Genomic DNA, 16,158 nt, shown 5'->3' on the forward strand with positions numbered 1-16,158 from the left:
AAACTTAGCTAACCTACTTTGCCACCCTAGTAATCAAATTCTCCATTAAGACCATCAAAAATTAGTGGAACCTATTTTAACTTAAACAGTGACACCATGTTTGCATTTAATATTACATTTGCTTGTAATTCAACCATAGAGTATAGATACATAAACAAAATCGAATAATGAGACAAATATTTTCAGGAACAAGCATTCTAGTTCCATTGAACAAAAAAAAAAAACTGTCTATGTTGAAAGTTAAGTAGATGTAAAGCAAGCTTAAAGAATTTAAAGAAGGCACTGTTTACTTTGACATGGGTTGTGTAGTGTTGAAAAATGAAATTTTCTTTTCGGAACCAACAATGTGTTTTGCATGTAGAAGACTTTGAGCCTGTGATACTGTGAAAATTATCTTCTTTCCACAGTTTAACCAACAACATTATATATCCTATATCTACTTTTCTATTATTCTGGTTGTTTTTCAACCAACAAATAGTCTTTAAAAACGTTAGTTAGGTAAAGCAGACAAATGAACCTTTTTCACCATACTTGGTCTCTCTATTTTCTATCATTGGAAACAACCAAGTTAAAAGGGAGGGTTTGGCTTCTGTTCTTCCACAAATAAACTTTAATTGCTGCCACTAATCATTAATTCATTTGTTTCATCACAGCATTGATTTATGCCTTTCTTTTTAAGTAAGGAATGTGACTAATGATAATATTCTAGCACTACTTTGACTCTTTACTATGATAAGTATCATTGTTTAGAAGTGAAGTTACCACAATGCAAATAACTTACACAATGATGGCATTGCAGTACTTGAGAGAAACACAGCACTTTCTAACACATAACTATAATTCTTGATTAATACAATTCTTACTTTTACTATTTGGTCACATTGCACCAAGAAAAAATATTATGGATATGTCCCCAAATTTAGCAAAATGTTCAGCACCTACTAAATGGCCTAACGAAACAAGTGACTGAAGATTTTTTGGTTTGGCTAAAAAAGGTGTTAAACCAGTCACCAAGGAAAACCAGTACAATTTAACAATTTTAATCAAAAGCTGCAGTGTTGTTGCCAAAAGTTGGCTCCTATTAGTATTTAATTTTGACCACTCAATCAACTTCTTACTCATTTTTCCTTCTTTCCAAATTAAAAATTTGTCTACTTTCTACGATATACTCATCATGTGTGATGTCTGTTTTCAGAGACAACACTCAAAGGGAAAGTTCTGCATATGGAAAATGTCAAGCTCGAAATGCCAAGGTTCAACAAAATGAGAAGCTAAGTTACACTACCTCTTACTCAAATGCACTTTTACAAGCAAAAGTTCCCTAATTTGACTACTTTTCTGTATGCTATAATGATGCATAACTCTCATGCCAATCACTACTCTCTTATATATCATCTATAAGAGATTTCTCCACTTTACTTTTACGTAGTCGGAAATGTACTAGATTCGAAATATTTTCAATATCCAAAATAAAGTATTCACGTAAAAGACACTCTGATGCTCAAGTTAGATATGTGCGTCAGATGATAATAAAATATTGTAATAAATGCATAGTATTTATCTTGTGAATAATATTATTGATGGATAATGATATTTTGACTCACTTTTAACTCATCACCCCAATCATCCTTCAATTAAGTATTTTGATTTTTTATTTAGTAGTGTGATGTGATAATTTAAGGGTGATTGTAGTTGTGATTTAAAAGTGGGTCAAAATATCATTATTTATTATTTATAATGGATTTGTGGGCTTTTACCTAATTGGACCTAGGTTGTTGTTAGGAATCCAAGTGTGATTCTAAGTCCCACATTGGCTAGAAATGAGAAAGTGGAGCACTATATAAGAATAAAGACCCATAAACCCATTGCCTTAAGGTTTTAGGTTGAGAGTGGTGTCAGTGTCTTATGTGGTTAGACTTAGATCTCATTGGTGTTTGTTCTTCCCAGTGAAATCCCCTCCTTGTAAAACCTGACAGTTGTTTAGGTGATTAACTTTCTTGAGCTTTTTTAAGGTTTCGTTAATCTTGTTTATGTCTAAATCTTCTTATTAATTATGCTTGATCTTTATTAGTTTTGGGTGAAATGCCTAATCCTTATTAGCTCTGGTCGAGATGGTGACATACTATGTTGTCCGACATGATTTCAGTTATATATAGTATAGTAAATATATATATGTATATTTCATTCCATAGTTGTGAAGGCTTTGATTAAAGTAGAAGGTTGTTTGAATGGTGAAATTGAAGAAAGCATAAAATGTGAATAGGATTTGTGTATTTGGGGTTCTTGTGTGGATGTTTGTCGTGTATGTTTTAGTTGTTTGGAAATATCTGTCTTTGTTCTCTGCTTCCAATGAGAAGATAATGAATACAAAATGAGGCATAATAAGTCTTGTTCCCCAATTAATGGACCCAATAATATAATAAGGTTTGGTCACAAAAAAGGTTTGGATGAGTCATAATTTGGTAGGCTGGGTGTGATCCAAGGCTTTGCAACAATTATGTGGAGCTTCTAAAAGAAGCACCCCAACAATGCAAGCAACTTCAGAAATAGAATGAGAAAAACTGGTTGGTGGAGATGCCCAATAAGACCCACTCACTTCCTCTTTCACACAAACAAACACAGAACGAAGACAGACAAGAAGGTCCCTTTGGTTTCATGTGTTTGTAAATTAAAGAGACGGCACATGGCATCTTCTATTCTTCTTTTTCTCAATCTTTTTTTCTTCCTCAATTTTGCACTCTAATCCCTTCAACTATTGCTTAATCACACTTCTCTTCTCAAACCTTTCTTTAATCTCCTCTTTCTATGATTGCTTTAGCATGTTACACAAGATTTTGCATATTGATGTAACAGTTCTTTTGTTGTATCTCATGTTCTACGTGTTTTGTACTTTTATATTTCAGGGTCGAAGAGAAAATTGATCACATCATATTTTGATTCAATGATCCACTTCTAACTTATAACTCCAATCATCTTTTTATTATTTATTTTTATTTTTTAATAGTGTGATGTGATGATCAAAAGGTGATTGGAGTTGTAAGTTAAAAGTGAGTCAGAAAAATATGTCAAAATATTATTATTTATGGAGAAAACACAACATCAATAAAGGATAATGATATTTTGACTCACCTTTTTTAACTCACATTTAACCTATCATTTTAACCACCCTTTAATTATTTATTTTGATTTTTTTAGTAATGTGATGTGATGATCTAAGAGTGATTATAATGGTAGGTTAAAAGTAAATAAAAAAAATGAGTCAAAATATCATTAACCATGAATTATTAATGTCATTTTAAATTCAAAACTTTAAAATAATAAATTTATGAATCTTTATATTTATATTTTATATCATACTCAATTTTTTCATTTTTAATCAATATAAAATTTATATTTTAATCTTAAACTCACTTATAAACTTTAACCGTAAACAAAAAATAATAGAAGGCCATATAAATACTAATTTGGTTTTGTTTATTAAGGAAGTATAAATGATATATTGACAGTAATATATTTTTAAATTTGTATTTTTTATTGAATTTTGTTGTACTATTTTTCTGTTGTATTGTATAATACTTTAATTACCATTAATTTTGATATTTTTAAATATATTAAAAAACTATTTAAAATATTAACAGAATGAATTTTTAATATCCAGAAGAGGACAATATAAGAAAACCAATACGGACTCTTACATTTTTATATTTTCATCCAATTGTAAGTAATTATATCTTAAAGTTAACCTGTTCCTTTTAAATTGTTGTATTTAAGGAATGAATATTTTCATAAGCCATATTCACTGACAAAGTTTAATTTTTTCTTCCAAATAATTGCATGTACCAGTGTGAATTGGACCCAGGTGAGATTTCCAATGTTCATTTTTATGTCTTAAACAGAGACAAGTGTGTGACAAATTTGTAGTCATTTTGAAGAGATGCTTCCAGTGGTTGGGACAGTAAACCATCTTTATTTTAGGGAAGTGTGCACATCTTCACTAAAGTAATTTTTTTTTTCTTTTAAACGGTAGAATGTTGTTTGCATATTCACATTCTGAATAGTCATCAATAAACATGTCTGCTGGTAATTTGAAGCACTGCAACTTTTCTTTAATTGAGTGCATGAAACATTTTTTATTTGATTAAACTATGATCTCAATTATTGAATTTTGTCGTATAACAAGATTTCTTCTTCACCACTAGAAAAACTACATAGTACACATGTTTGCCAAATATAACAACAAGTAGGATCAAGTAGCAACATTTACCAAGAAACAAATACCTCAACAGATCTTTGCACTATTTTGCAAGATGTGGTCGCAAACAAATTGGAATTAACCCTCCAAGCTTCATCAAAATTTACCTTATACTTCAAACTTACTTTTGATATATCACTAAAAAAAGAAAACGATATTACAATTCTAAATTTTTTACTTTCATATTTTATTTTTAACATGACTAATTAATATATTACTATTTTTTTAAGAATCAATAATTCACACCAAGTTATGTCAGAAAATAAATGATGAAAGTTAAAAAATAAGAATCATACTATCATTTTGTTTAGATAAAAGAAAACATTTAATATATGCAAATACAGAGATAGTGTGTTGGGCAATGTTTTTTAATAAAAAGTTCAATATGTTTTTAATTTTTTGAATTTAAAATTGTCAAGTTCTAAATTTTGATATATTTTAATATTTAAATTTTAAAATTAAATTAATATAATTTTTTTAAATTAATAATGTTACTTTTTTTGGATTTATTATTTATTTTTAAAATTTATAGACTAAATTATAAGACAAATACAAATTTTAATGATTAAAAATATATTTAACTTTTATAAATTTAATTTTTTGCAATCTAACTGTTACAAAAGATTTTGCTAATATGAAAATTAATAAAAATTAGGTGGCATGAGTTTATGGATTAGGGAAGTGGATTGTATGTTATAATTTATACCATTTGTGTCTGGACTTTGAAAATCCTTTGTCTCCACCACTTATTTTGTTTCTGTAAGAGAATGTTCATTGAAAAGTGTTAAAAATCCAAATTAGTTTTTTTCATTGGAAATGTTTTTAATTTAAGTTGAATATAATTATTCTAGGTGACAAGTAACAAACTTCTCTTTCTTAACATAACTACGTATTTAAGACAAATTCAAAACTATCAATTAAATAAAAGTACTTCTATTAATTACTTCATTCAGACATTTAAGAACAATTAGTTTTGATCTAGCTAAATATAACCCCATCAAAAGAAATTATTATCATGCGCACACTATAATTCTTACCAACCGTATATTTATTTCAACTTCATATTTTATTTAATAGTATTTAATATCTTTGCATTAATATTGTACCACACAACCGTTGAACGATTATATTCTAAATTATCATTAAAATATTTTAGTCTTGGATAACATTTAATTAATATTCCCATATGCTTCAATCTATTGAAGCATCAAAATAATTTTTTATTCAAGACAAATAATTATGACATTTAATTTTAAACATCAGTTCAAAAACTTAAATGTTGTTTATATATGTAAAGAATATCTACTAGAAAAATACTAATTTGATACATAAATTTCACTATTTCAGATTATTAGAGAAATAAATAACGTTGATTGGTTTTGGAAGGTAGTGCTTAGAAAAACAAAAACAAAAACAAAAACAAAAACAATCACTTTTGCAGTTGTATTTATTAATTCTTTTTGTTTACAGTTGTATTTATTATCATTACTAGTTAACTTTCGCAGTCACAAAAGCGGAAAATGTTTGTTTATTAAGTAGAGTATTTCAGTATTACTCTAAGCTGTTGATATTTTAATAGTAAGTAAAAGTTCATTGAAAACGAAAAAAGAAGAATAAAATAATTTATATATATGAAATGGCGAAAACCCGAGGTTCCTGGCTCCTAAAAAACCGCATCCCCAGCCGTTACCGTACACCCTCACACACCCATCTTCCCTTCACTCGCTACTCACTAACACTCATTCTCACACTCATACTCTTCGTCTTCTTCTTCATCTTCTTCGTCACCTTCGTTTCAATCATACCTTCTTTTTCAAAATCACATTCTAGGGTTAGGGTTTCGGCATTATGATGTGAAACGAAGCACGCCTAGTCGACCGTCTCCTCCCAAACCCTCCCCTCCGCCGCGATCTCTGCTCCTCCTGCCATGGGAAACTGCTGCAGATCCCCGGCCGCCGTGGCCCGCGAGGACGTCAAATCGAGCTTCTCCAACGCAGACCACCATGGCAAGCGCGGCTCCGGCGCTGAAGCTGTCAAACAGAAGGCGCCGATCACGGTCCTCGCCGGCGTGCCCAAGGAGAACATCGAGGACCGCTACCTCGTGGACCGCGAGCTCGGCCGCGGCGAGTTCGGCGTGACTTACCTCTGCATCGACCGTGACACGCGCGAGCTGCTCGCGTGCAAAAGCATCTCCAAGCGGAAGCTCAGGACCGCCGTCGACGTCGAGGACGTCCGCCGCGAGGTCGCCATCATGCGCCACCTGCCGGAGAGCCCCAGCATCGTGTCACTCCGCGAAGCCTGTGAGGACGACAATGCCGTTCACCTCGTCATGGAGCTCTGCGAGGGGGGTGAGCTCTTCGACCGGATCGTTGCCCGCGGCCACTACACCGAGCGAGCTGCTGCCGCTGTCACTAGGACGATTGTGGAGGTCGTGCAGCTCTGCCACAAGCACGGGGTCATCCACCGCGACCTGAAACCGGAGAATTTCTTGTTTGCAAACAAGAAGGAGAATTCGCCGCTCAAGGCTATTGACTTCGGGCTTTCCATATTCTTCAAGCCAGGTACGGCCGTGAGTGAATTTGGATTTCATTGACTGCATTGGGGAAGTTTGGTTTGGAATGGGAAGGTATGGTTGAGTTTGAACTTGATTGGTGGGGTTATTGTTTGGAAGACTGTGTTGGTGTTTCAGATGCCTGTGATGGTGTCTAGGCTTAATTTGGATTATTTACTATATAAACACTCCTACGGGAAGAAATAAAAGAAATTGAATTAAACTTGTCTCGTTAGGAAAACTTAAGCTCTTGGAGATGTTAAACCAGAGAGCTGCTATACAAAGTAGTTAAGTATTATAAATTGCTTGTAGCTTACTGGATAAGATCAATTTATTTCTTTTTCTATTACAATTTTTAAGTATATATAGAGAAGTTTATCCAATCAAGGACCTTGTTCAGTGTACTTAAAGTTGGTACAGTTAGGTTTTGTACTGTCTACACTACATTCTGCGCCTGCAGCACAAAAAGATGGTTGTCTAGTTGGTACGCTCGTTGGCACCTAAATTTCGATGCTGCTTTTAACTCTCAAGCTCTGAACGGCATCTATGTTAATGATGGTGCCTTTTTATTTATGTTTGCTCTCACGGTTATTGGATTTAACAATGTGATTTTGATTGAAAGATGATAGGGCGCTTTATAAGTGGTCAATCTAATGTATGATGTTGAAAATTTGGAGTCGGTTGCGGGAATAATAGATCAGCTAACGCCAAGCTTGGCAGTTGCTTTGCTTGTGTTGGATTAGACCATGAGTTTTTCATCGTTAGTCCCCTTTGTCAATCCTTTTATTCTCCCTTTCTTCTAAACCCTATTGCCACATGTGGGTTGAAGTGCGGACTTTATTGCAGCCATGCTGGGGGCTGTCACCCTTCATTTGGATAAGAAATAAGTACTCTTAACACTAAGGTGGTATTTTTCTGAGGCTGTTGTATGGTTGTGTTCAAACAAAGTGCTTTTGGTTCTGTTTTGATGGTTATTGTTGAAATTATATTGAGGTTACTGGTAGTAGGCTTGGGCTAGTACTTTAGGACAAGTAATTAGTAGTAGGAGCTCTAGGTTATGTATTAGAGTACCACATTACTTCGTATTCAGTGTTGTTAGGTGGTTCTCTCTCTTCTCTCTCTCTCTCTCTCCCTTGTTTCGTATCTCTTAACATGGTATTAGAGCAGTGTCATTCTTTATGAATGAGGAGGTCTTCTTTGTTGTTTTGAGTTCACCAAACTTGGTTGTACTCATAGATTCTCACGTCCGTTTCTAAGTTGGAATTTATTCTTGAAGAGATAGCTATTGGTTGAATCTGTTTAGAAATCAGAGTAGAGTCACTTCTGTCAACTAACTGCTGCTGGAAAACTGGAGCATGGGCGATTCTTGTCTGCCTGTGGTGTTTATAAATTCATTGATAATCGATAGTTTTCTCGATGACCTCTGGGTAAGATCTTTACATATCCTGAGCAGAAGTTTTTGTTTTCTGTTGACTGGAACCCATCCTGTAGGGTATTGCCGTGATGTGACTGACAATATCCCAGAATCTGAGCGCATGTGGACTCTGGAGAATGTGTACTTTCGGACATACTTAATTTTGTGGTGTTTGTGTGTGGTGTGGTGGACGTGTGTAGATGGGGCTGCCTGTAATGGCTGGCTATGAAGATGGTGATTGGCTGGAGCTCTTGCAAGTTCAGTTAGTATTAATTTCAGATTCAATTTTACTTCCTGTTTTCTGTCTCGGATTTGGCTTTTCTCCTAGTTCTGTGGATATTTAGGTTTTATGAGGGTGTTGTGTCAATCAGTGTTCGAGAAGAAAACATGTCATTGCTGGCTGCATTTCCGTGGCCAGTGGTGTCAATTTTGGCAATGCAAGAGTGGCAAGACCTTGGGACTTTCTATGCACTTATGCCTGGCTGTGTGTGTTCAGTGTCTTGTTCTGACTAGATTTGGCCTGTTGGTGAACTGCTGCTCTGGCCCCTTTTGGCATGTTTGGTCGTTCTTTCTTTATTTGATTATTTTGTCTATTTGGTATTTCTTTGAATTTTTTAAGCTGTTTGACGTTGAACTATACTGGTTGAAGGATTGGAGTAACTATGTAGTCTAGCTTGTTAAGGGTATGCATTTTGAACTTTGAAGACTTTGCACCCTAAAGACCCCCTTTCCCTGGTTCTTTTATGCTATTGTAGACACTATTTTAGAGATCAATTGGGAGGTTGAGAATCTGTTGATGAAAAGGTCTAAGACTCCAGAAATCATCTCATTTTCTTGAGATGTGTAGCATGGAGACGCTAGGAGCTTTCCTGTTTTTTGCTTTGGTGGTGTTGTGGGGTTAGGGAGGCGTACTGCTTTCCCTATGTTTGTTTTAGAGACCAGATGCTCCTCTTTGTTTTTAGCTTATGTGTTTTTACTTGTATGAAGCTTAATGCTTAGTAAGAAGTAGCTTGAGGTAAGTGCTCGTTAGACTGTGGAGCCTAACCTAATTAGTCATGTAAATAGAACATTAGGTTGTTCTTTTAGTGTAACTCATTACATCTTATCAATAATATTCAATGTTATAGTTATTCTTTTGTTTCTTGCTTTCTCTCCTACCCTAACCATAAGCCTGTTATTCTTGATAGTTATAACTTATAAACTTGAAAAGGGCATGTAATACAAAGTCCATTTGGCATATTTTGGCTCAAATTATACCTTAGCTGTTTGTCAGTCTTTAAGAAAGATTTTCTTTAGGCATTAAGGATTCTGCACTCTGCGATAACAACTGGACACAAAGTAGTGGATCATGTTGCAGTCAGTTAATAAGAGAGTGTCTGATTTGTTTTCTTGTTTTCATTTTTTCATTAGTATGACAATAATACCAACTTATGTTCATTCAGATTGCAATTCAGAATTCTGGAAGGGAGATGCTTAAACAACCAAATATTGGGTTGATTGGCTTCATTTCTTTAAATAATATTATAAATTAAAGAGCCTATCTCTTCTGACTGTCTTTTTATCTGCAACAAAAATTTTCTCTTCCAGTTGAAAGAGGTCCATGTCATTCCATGCTTCCTCCATTTCCTTTTTTTGCCCAATGTGTACCCTCATGGTTTTATGCAAACACTATGGTGCCACATTGTAGCAGAGTGTGAATTTGTGTAGTGATGCACTGCTGCTTCCTTTACTCATCTTTGTAGGTCCACCAGCAAAGTTTAGGAGAGGGTTTTGTCCTACATTTTCACATTTCCAAAAAGAAGTGTAATTAACTTTTGATTTTACTGTTTTGAATTTGTAATTATGTTCTGTAATTTGTTCAATTGTCGGTGAAAATGTTGGACGTTTCTCTCTATTCTATGGTTGTCTCATTTGACGTGTTAAAATAATGCTAATTCCTAAGAAGATAAATATGTTTTTATGGCTAGTTTCTGAACAATTATTTTAAGGGATTTAGCTCCTTTAAAGTGAATGGTACACTTCAGATGGTATGAATTTGTGTTACAGAAATACATTGGCATTAACAAATTCTTAACTCATTATAATATCAAATGTGGATATTTCAATAAACTATATACATCACCAAAACCTAAACACATTCTTACATCATTTTTGTTTTAAAAATTGTTTCTAAGTAATGTTGTAAACAATTTTTTAAAGCAAAAGAATGAAATTGAATCTAACTGCACTATTGTTTTAGGATGTTGACCGTTTCCTTCAGAAAAGATTGAAAACAGGGTACAAGAAGAAACCAACTTATCTTTGTTATTGTAATGGGGACATGTTGTAAATGAAAGCAAAAAACAAACTTAGCGCCGCCCTTTAATGTTGGCTTATTTTCTTAGGAAACACAGCCTGTTTGTATACAGCTGCATTATAGTGTATAGACATTAATGTTAGGGTTGAACACACACCATCACTTATTGCCAGTTTACCATCAGATGGCACATTTTATTGCTGTCTACTCATGTTTCAATGTTACACACACACGCACACTCACACACACAAACAAATAGACACATACATATGTTGTTTCATTCTTGCGGTATCTGACTTATTTACCATAATGTATTGTGTGTAATACAAAAATTTCCAGGCGAGAGGTTCTCTGAAATTGTTGGAAGTCCATATTATATGGCTCCAGAAGTTCTCAAGCGGAATTATGGACCAGAAATAGATATATGGAGTGCAGGAGTAATTCTCTACATCTTACTGTGTGGTGTTCCCCCGTTTTGGGCTGGTATAAATTGTTATATTCTTACAATGCTCTTTATGTATGCCTTCTTTTAATATGTGCATTAGCACCTATAAACATTCATGTTTGTTCCATATTATGTGCTAATACTTGCATGCTTAGACTTTTTGCTCTTTTTCTTTTGGTTTGTGAAACATACTATTTTTCTCTGGCATGGTTTAAATCTGCTAGTGACCCTTTCTTTGGGTTCAAGCATATTATGAGTTTTGTGCTTTTGAGCTTGGTTCTTTTTATTATTTCATTTGCTCAGAAAAAGTCTTCTTATTTTCTATCCTGTATGTTGATTCTATGCAGAATCTGAGCAAGGAGTTGCACAGGCCATTCTTCGAGGGCTTATAGATTTCAAAAGGGAACCTTGGCCAAGTATTTCTGAAAGTGCTAAAAGTCTTGTTAGGCAAATGTTAGAACCAGACCCTAAGCTTCGATTAACTGCTAAACAAGTGCTTGGTATGTTTATCTTCTTCCATGTTCATTTCATATTACTGTTAAGAGCCTTTTTTAAATCTCGATTTAAATGCCAGAAGTTTAAGCGTGTATGATTAATGAAATCCAGTGAAGAAAAAAAATTGGTGAAAACTATCTCCTTCTAGCTTTTAAATTTTTAATAACTGCTACATCTGGTCCTATACATAATAAAAAAAATGAAGATATTTTTGTGGTCCTTTCGCAAGAAACATGGGACTATTTCTTAATGTATTAATTGCTAACTTTCATTTGTACCCTTAATTTATTTATTTTAGAGTGTATTAATGAGATATGCACTCATTTCTCATGAGAAGGAATGCATTTATTGAGTTATTAACAAAACAAGTCACACCCATTGGTTGAAAATTTCTCTTGTAGATTATGAGCAGTATTATTAAATGTAATCAAGCACTTAAACCATTTAATTTGTGGGTATTTGAATTTATGATATTATTAATTAAAATAACTAACTTGATTATTTTATTGGTCTTGATGAGTTAGTATTTGTTTCTTATGTATTTACAAGAGGTAATATATAAGAAACAAATATCTAATTCATCAATATCAATAAAAGTAGTCAACTTAGTTAATTTTCTTCAATGATATCCTGGCTTAAATTGTATCCCAAAAATACTCATAGGAACAAACGGTTCAAGTATATTTAATGATACTCTTTGTAGATAGATATTTTTTTTCAACCAATGGGTGTTACTTGTCTTGTCATTAACCAAATAAATGCATTCACACTCTTGGGAAATGAATGCATATCTCATTAATTGATTCTTCAATAAATCAAGGCTATAGAATGAAATTAGCAGTTAATATATTTGGAAGTGATCCCTTGTTTCTTATAAGTACGACAAAAAAATTGTCATTTGTTTCTTATAAGTTGGACAAAAAAACTGTTGTCATTTGTTTCTTATATATAGGACGAAAGGTAGTATAATTATGGGGCACTGTCCTAAGTTTTGTGGATATATCAACTATCAAGAACATGGCAATGCCATACATCTAAGTTAATATCGTTTCAGTGCTATATTGTCTTTTGTCTCTCTTCCTCCCTTTACACCTCCTATAATTTAAACATGGTATTAAGATGGTATCATCCTTCGTGAACTGCCCTGTCAGCACCACTGTCAAGGTCCCTAAAGTTTGGTGCAGTACTAATTTCATTTCATGATTCTTTATTCAAGTTAATTGTCAATCCCCTTGTATTTTCCCTCCCTTTTACTGTGTTGTTCCTTCTAGCAAGTTCATCTAGCTTTGTGTTAGGATCCAATTGCAAGGTACAGACCCTGGAGTCCCTCATTTGAAGTATGAGATTCTGGTGTGAGTTTTATAAGTCCATGGACTGTACTACTACAATAGCTACTTTTTTTGTTGTGGTTCTCCTAAGGTTCCCATCCGTTGGTATCAAAGTTGGTTGTCAGATGTTTCAGCATAGGCTACTACTTGTGGAGAGTTCTGACTACTGAAAGTTTTTGACCAATGAGTAAGTTGATTGAAATGTTGTAGAGTCTGAGCCATCAAGATGTTGTCTCTTAAGTGGGGTGCTATGATGTATAATGAGGTGCTTATATAGATGCATGGTGGAGTGTTCTGAGCCATCAATAAAAGCTATCAACTTAGTTAATGAGGTGCTTAGGTCCCTCATCAAGTAGTATGAGATGCATGCTGGAGTGTTTTTTTAACCACAGGATTCTCCCTCCTTAAGGCTAGTTTTAAGGCTGGTTTCCCCAAGTGTTTTGGTGCTACTTAATTGGTATCACTCCTGCTTCCTTCTCAGCTTAGCCTTGCAATTTTCTGACGTGTTTCTGACAGTTCTTTGGGTGTTATGTCCTCGTTCTGGCAATTCTCAATTTTGTTATTTATTTTGGTCATCTCCTTCATTGATTTGTTCTACCATCAGAACATGTTTGGCATCTTAGATAATATCAATTCAATCTTTGTTAATATCTTAACCCCATAATTTCAACATAAACATTACTTGTTGTAATTATGTTGATGACTTTTCAGAACAGATAATAAATTTCATCTATTTTTTCTTGCCTTGCAGAGCATCCCTGGCTCCAAAATGCCAAGAAGGCTCCTAATGTTCCACTTGGAGATGTTGTCAAGTCAAGGCTTAAGCAATTTTCAATGATGAACAGATTCAAAAGAAAAGCCCTTAGGGTTAGTTCGCTGCATCTCTGGTGATAACTTAAGCTATTGCTTGTATAGCATGTTGGATCTAAGATTGTACATTTGAAAACAGGTCATTGCTGATTTCTTATCCAATGAAGAGGTTGAAGACATCAAAGATATGTTCAAGAAGATGGATAATGATAATGATGGCATTGTTTCCATAGAAGAACTGAAAGCTGGATTTCGAAACTTTGGGTCTCAACTTGCTGAGTCTGAAATTCAGTTGCTTATTGAAGCTGTAAGTATAGTTAATTTCCCCTTGTTCCTCTAAATTATTGTGACTGAACAACACTAATATTGTTACTTGTTACTTGGTATAATCATAAATTGGCCGACAAAAGTTGATATGTCGACATGCAAATGTAAATTGAAATCCATGGTGTACAATTGTGATATAATTTCCATTATAATTTTGGTTGGGTTTGTTCAGTTTCATTTTGAAGGTACTAAGTAAAATATTTGAAGTTTACCTTGCTCTTGTTTTGTATTTTAATCATTGTATGTGGACAACAGGTAGGTAGTAATGGTAAGGGAACACTAGACTACGGAGAATTTGTTGCTGTTTCCCTTCATTTAAAAAGGATGGCTAATGACGATCATCTTCGTAAGGCCTTCTCCTATTTTGACAAAGATGGGAATGGATATATTGAACCGGATGAGCTACGGAATGCCTTGATGGAAGATGGAGCAGATGATTGTACAGATGTCGCAAATGATATTTTCCAAGAAGTAGACACAGATAAGGTGAAATTTGGGAGTTATTTCTTTAGATATAGTAGTCTTGATTAGGGAATAGTAGCCTCAAATTGTTGAACAATTGCAGGATGGACGTATCAGCTACGATGAATTTGTTGCTATGATGAAAACTGGAACGGATTGGAGAAAGGCATCAAGGCATTATTCACGTGGGAGATTCAATAGCTTGAGCTTAAAGTTGATGAAAGACGGTTCTTTAAACTTAGGAAATGAGTAGTTGTCTGAGTGTTTGGCTATATTCGATCTGGCTTTCCAAATAGTGTAATATTCCTCCTACAATATGGACTTGGCTTCTTTGTGATGATTATTTGGTTCCACTTTTAGAAGGGTTCCTTTCCACTTGGTGCTGTGCGAGTTACGAAGGATTGGGTACGCCAATTATACACGCACTTCGTTACTTGTGTAAAACATGGTACCTTGGAGCCACTGGTGTGACATGTATGATTCCACTCGTTTTAACCACTCCTGCTTCTCTTCTGGTGTGACAATGTTGAATCAAAAACTGTTTAGTGCAGTCAGAATATGTTTATCAAAGTGCGAATATCTTGTAGTTCCAATTCTGGACTCTCTTTTGGTCATTCTATCCCTCTCTTTCCACTGCCTCATAATGGCCAATGGCCAAAAAACATTTGTTTACTCCGGAATGCTGACAACATTTGATTTTTCTTGTCTCGTAGCATGACCTGTAAGATATTCTGATCCTGGAAATGTGCACACATGGAACCGTTGCTGTTGAATTTGTGGGTGGCTAAGAAGTACAAGTCGCAGGTTTTGTTGTATCGTTACACCTGCTCTGTGAATGCATTAAAACATGCATTTGCACACTATTGCCTCTTTCAGATCTTTCCAGAGTTTAGGGTTCTTAGACTTCATTAGGAGAGGCTTATCTAAAGATTTCAGTCTTCAACATATGGATCTTCAGGTATTTCATCCATACCAACGATAACCTCTGTAATGGGCCTAAAAGATTTAATTTTAATATCACAATATTGTATTTCATATCCACATTTTAATTTTGCTTCCCCTTTGCACATGGCTTTGAACACGTCTTTCCAATTTTGAATTTATTTTGAATTAAACGAGTGAGCAAACAAATTCTAATAAATTAACTTACGACATTTTAGAAACATCATCCATTTAATTTCTCCGTAAACGATAATAATCTTTTATGTTCTTGATTTTATTATATTTGAATTTCAATTTTCTATGTGCTTAAATATAAGATTATCTAAACTCTAATCACATGTCATTGTTAATGTATTTATAATGTATATGTATCATAACTAATAATGCGAACTTCGTATGTTTTTCTTATACTCATTCTTTTACTTCGAGAAAATTGAAAGTGCTCTTATTGTAAAATTAATAGAAAATTATAATTATTTTTTTATGTACATTCTTTTTATAACTTCAGTATAAATTTTAATAACTATTATAATAATGACCATTATTTTATTATAATAAACACGTGCCAAAACACCTGCGCTCTATTATATTTTTCTTCAAGTAATTTATTCCTATCATATGATATGGTAAAAGCCGGAAACAGGCTCGATATACGTATTTTTCCGTATCTTATTCTCACCTTTTGCCTTTACAAAGAAAACAGAGCGAACATTTACAAGAAGAACTATCAAAGCAAAGAATTTGGCATGCTTCGTTAAATAGCACTAAATAACCACATAACAATAAACTGTGGACGGTTTTTTTTTCTTATTTAAAAAGTGTTTTTTTAATGATAT

At 33.8% G+C, this 16,158-nt stretch overlaps 1 protein-coding gene across 1 annotated transcript; it reads left to right on the forward strand.

Moving 5' to 3' along the window:
• The first annotated feature begins 5,906 nt into the window (after positions 1-5,906).
• On the forward strand, positions 5,907-15,193 carry LOC114185128 (calcium-dependent protein kinase 13). Its single transcript, XM_028072661.1, has 7 exons — positions 5,907-6,813; positions 10,853-10,996; positions 11,306-11,458; positions 13,533-13,648; positions 13,731-13,898; positions 14,174-14,404; positions 14,484-15,193. Exons 1-7 carry the CDS (start codon positions 6,180-6,182, stop codon positions 14,631-14,633), a joined length of 1,596 nt encoding a protein of 531 aa, XP_027928462.1. The 5' UTR covers positions 5,907-6,179; the 3' UTR covers positions 14,634-15,193.
• Positions 15,194-16,158: the final 965 nt, after the last annotated feature.

Source organism: Vigna unguiculata, chromosome 5 (genome assembly GCF_004118075.2).
Source record: "Vigna unguiculata cultivar IT97K-499-35 chromosome 5, ASM411807v1, whole genome shotgun sequence".
Classification (NCBI taxonomy): Eukaryota; Viridiplantae; Streptophyta; class Magnoliopsida; order Fabales; family Fabaceae; genus Vigna; species Vigna unguiculata.

Bases quoted from the DNA above. Each gene is read 5' to 3' on its own strand.
- LOC114185128 (XM_028072661.1), top strand. From the start codon at position 6,180: ATGGGAAACTGCTGCAGATCCCCGGCCGCCGTGGCCCGCGAGGACGTC. The intron at 11,459-13,532 runs GTATGTTTATCT...CTTGCCTTGCAG, and splicing joins AACTGCTAAACAAGTGCTTG to AGCATCCCTGGCTCCAAAAT. The intron at 14,405-14,483 runs GTGAAATTTGGG...GAACAATTGCAG, and splicing joins AAGAAGTAGACACAGATAAG to GATGGACGTATCAGCTACGA.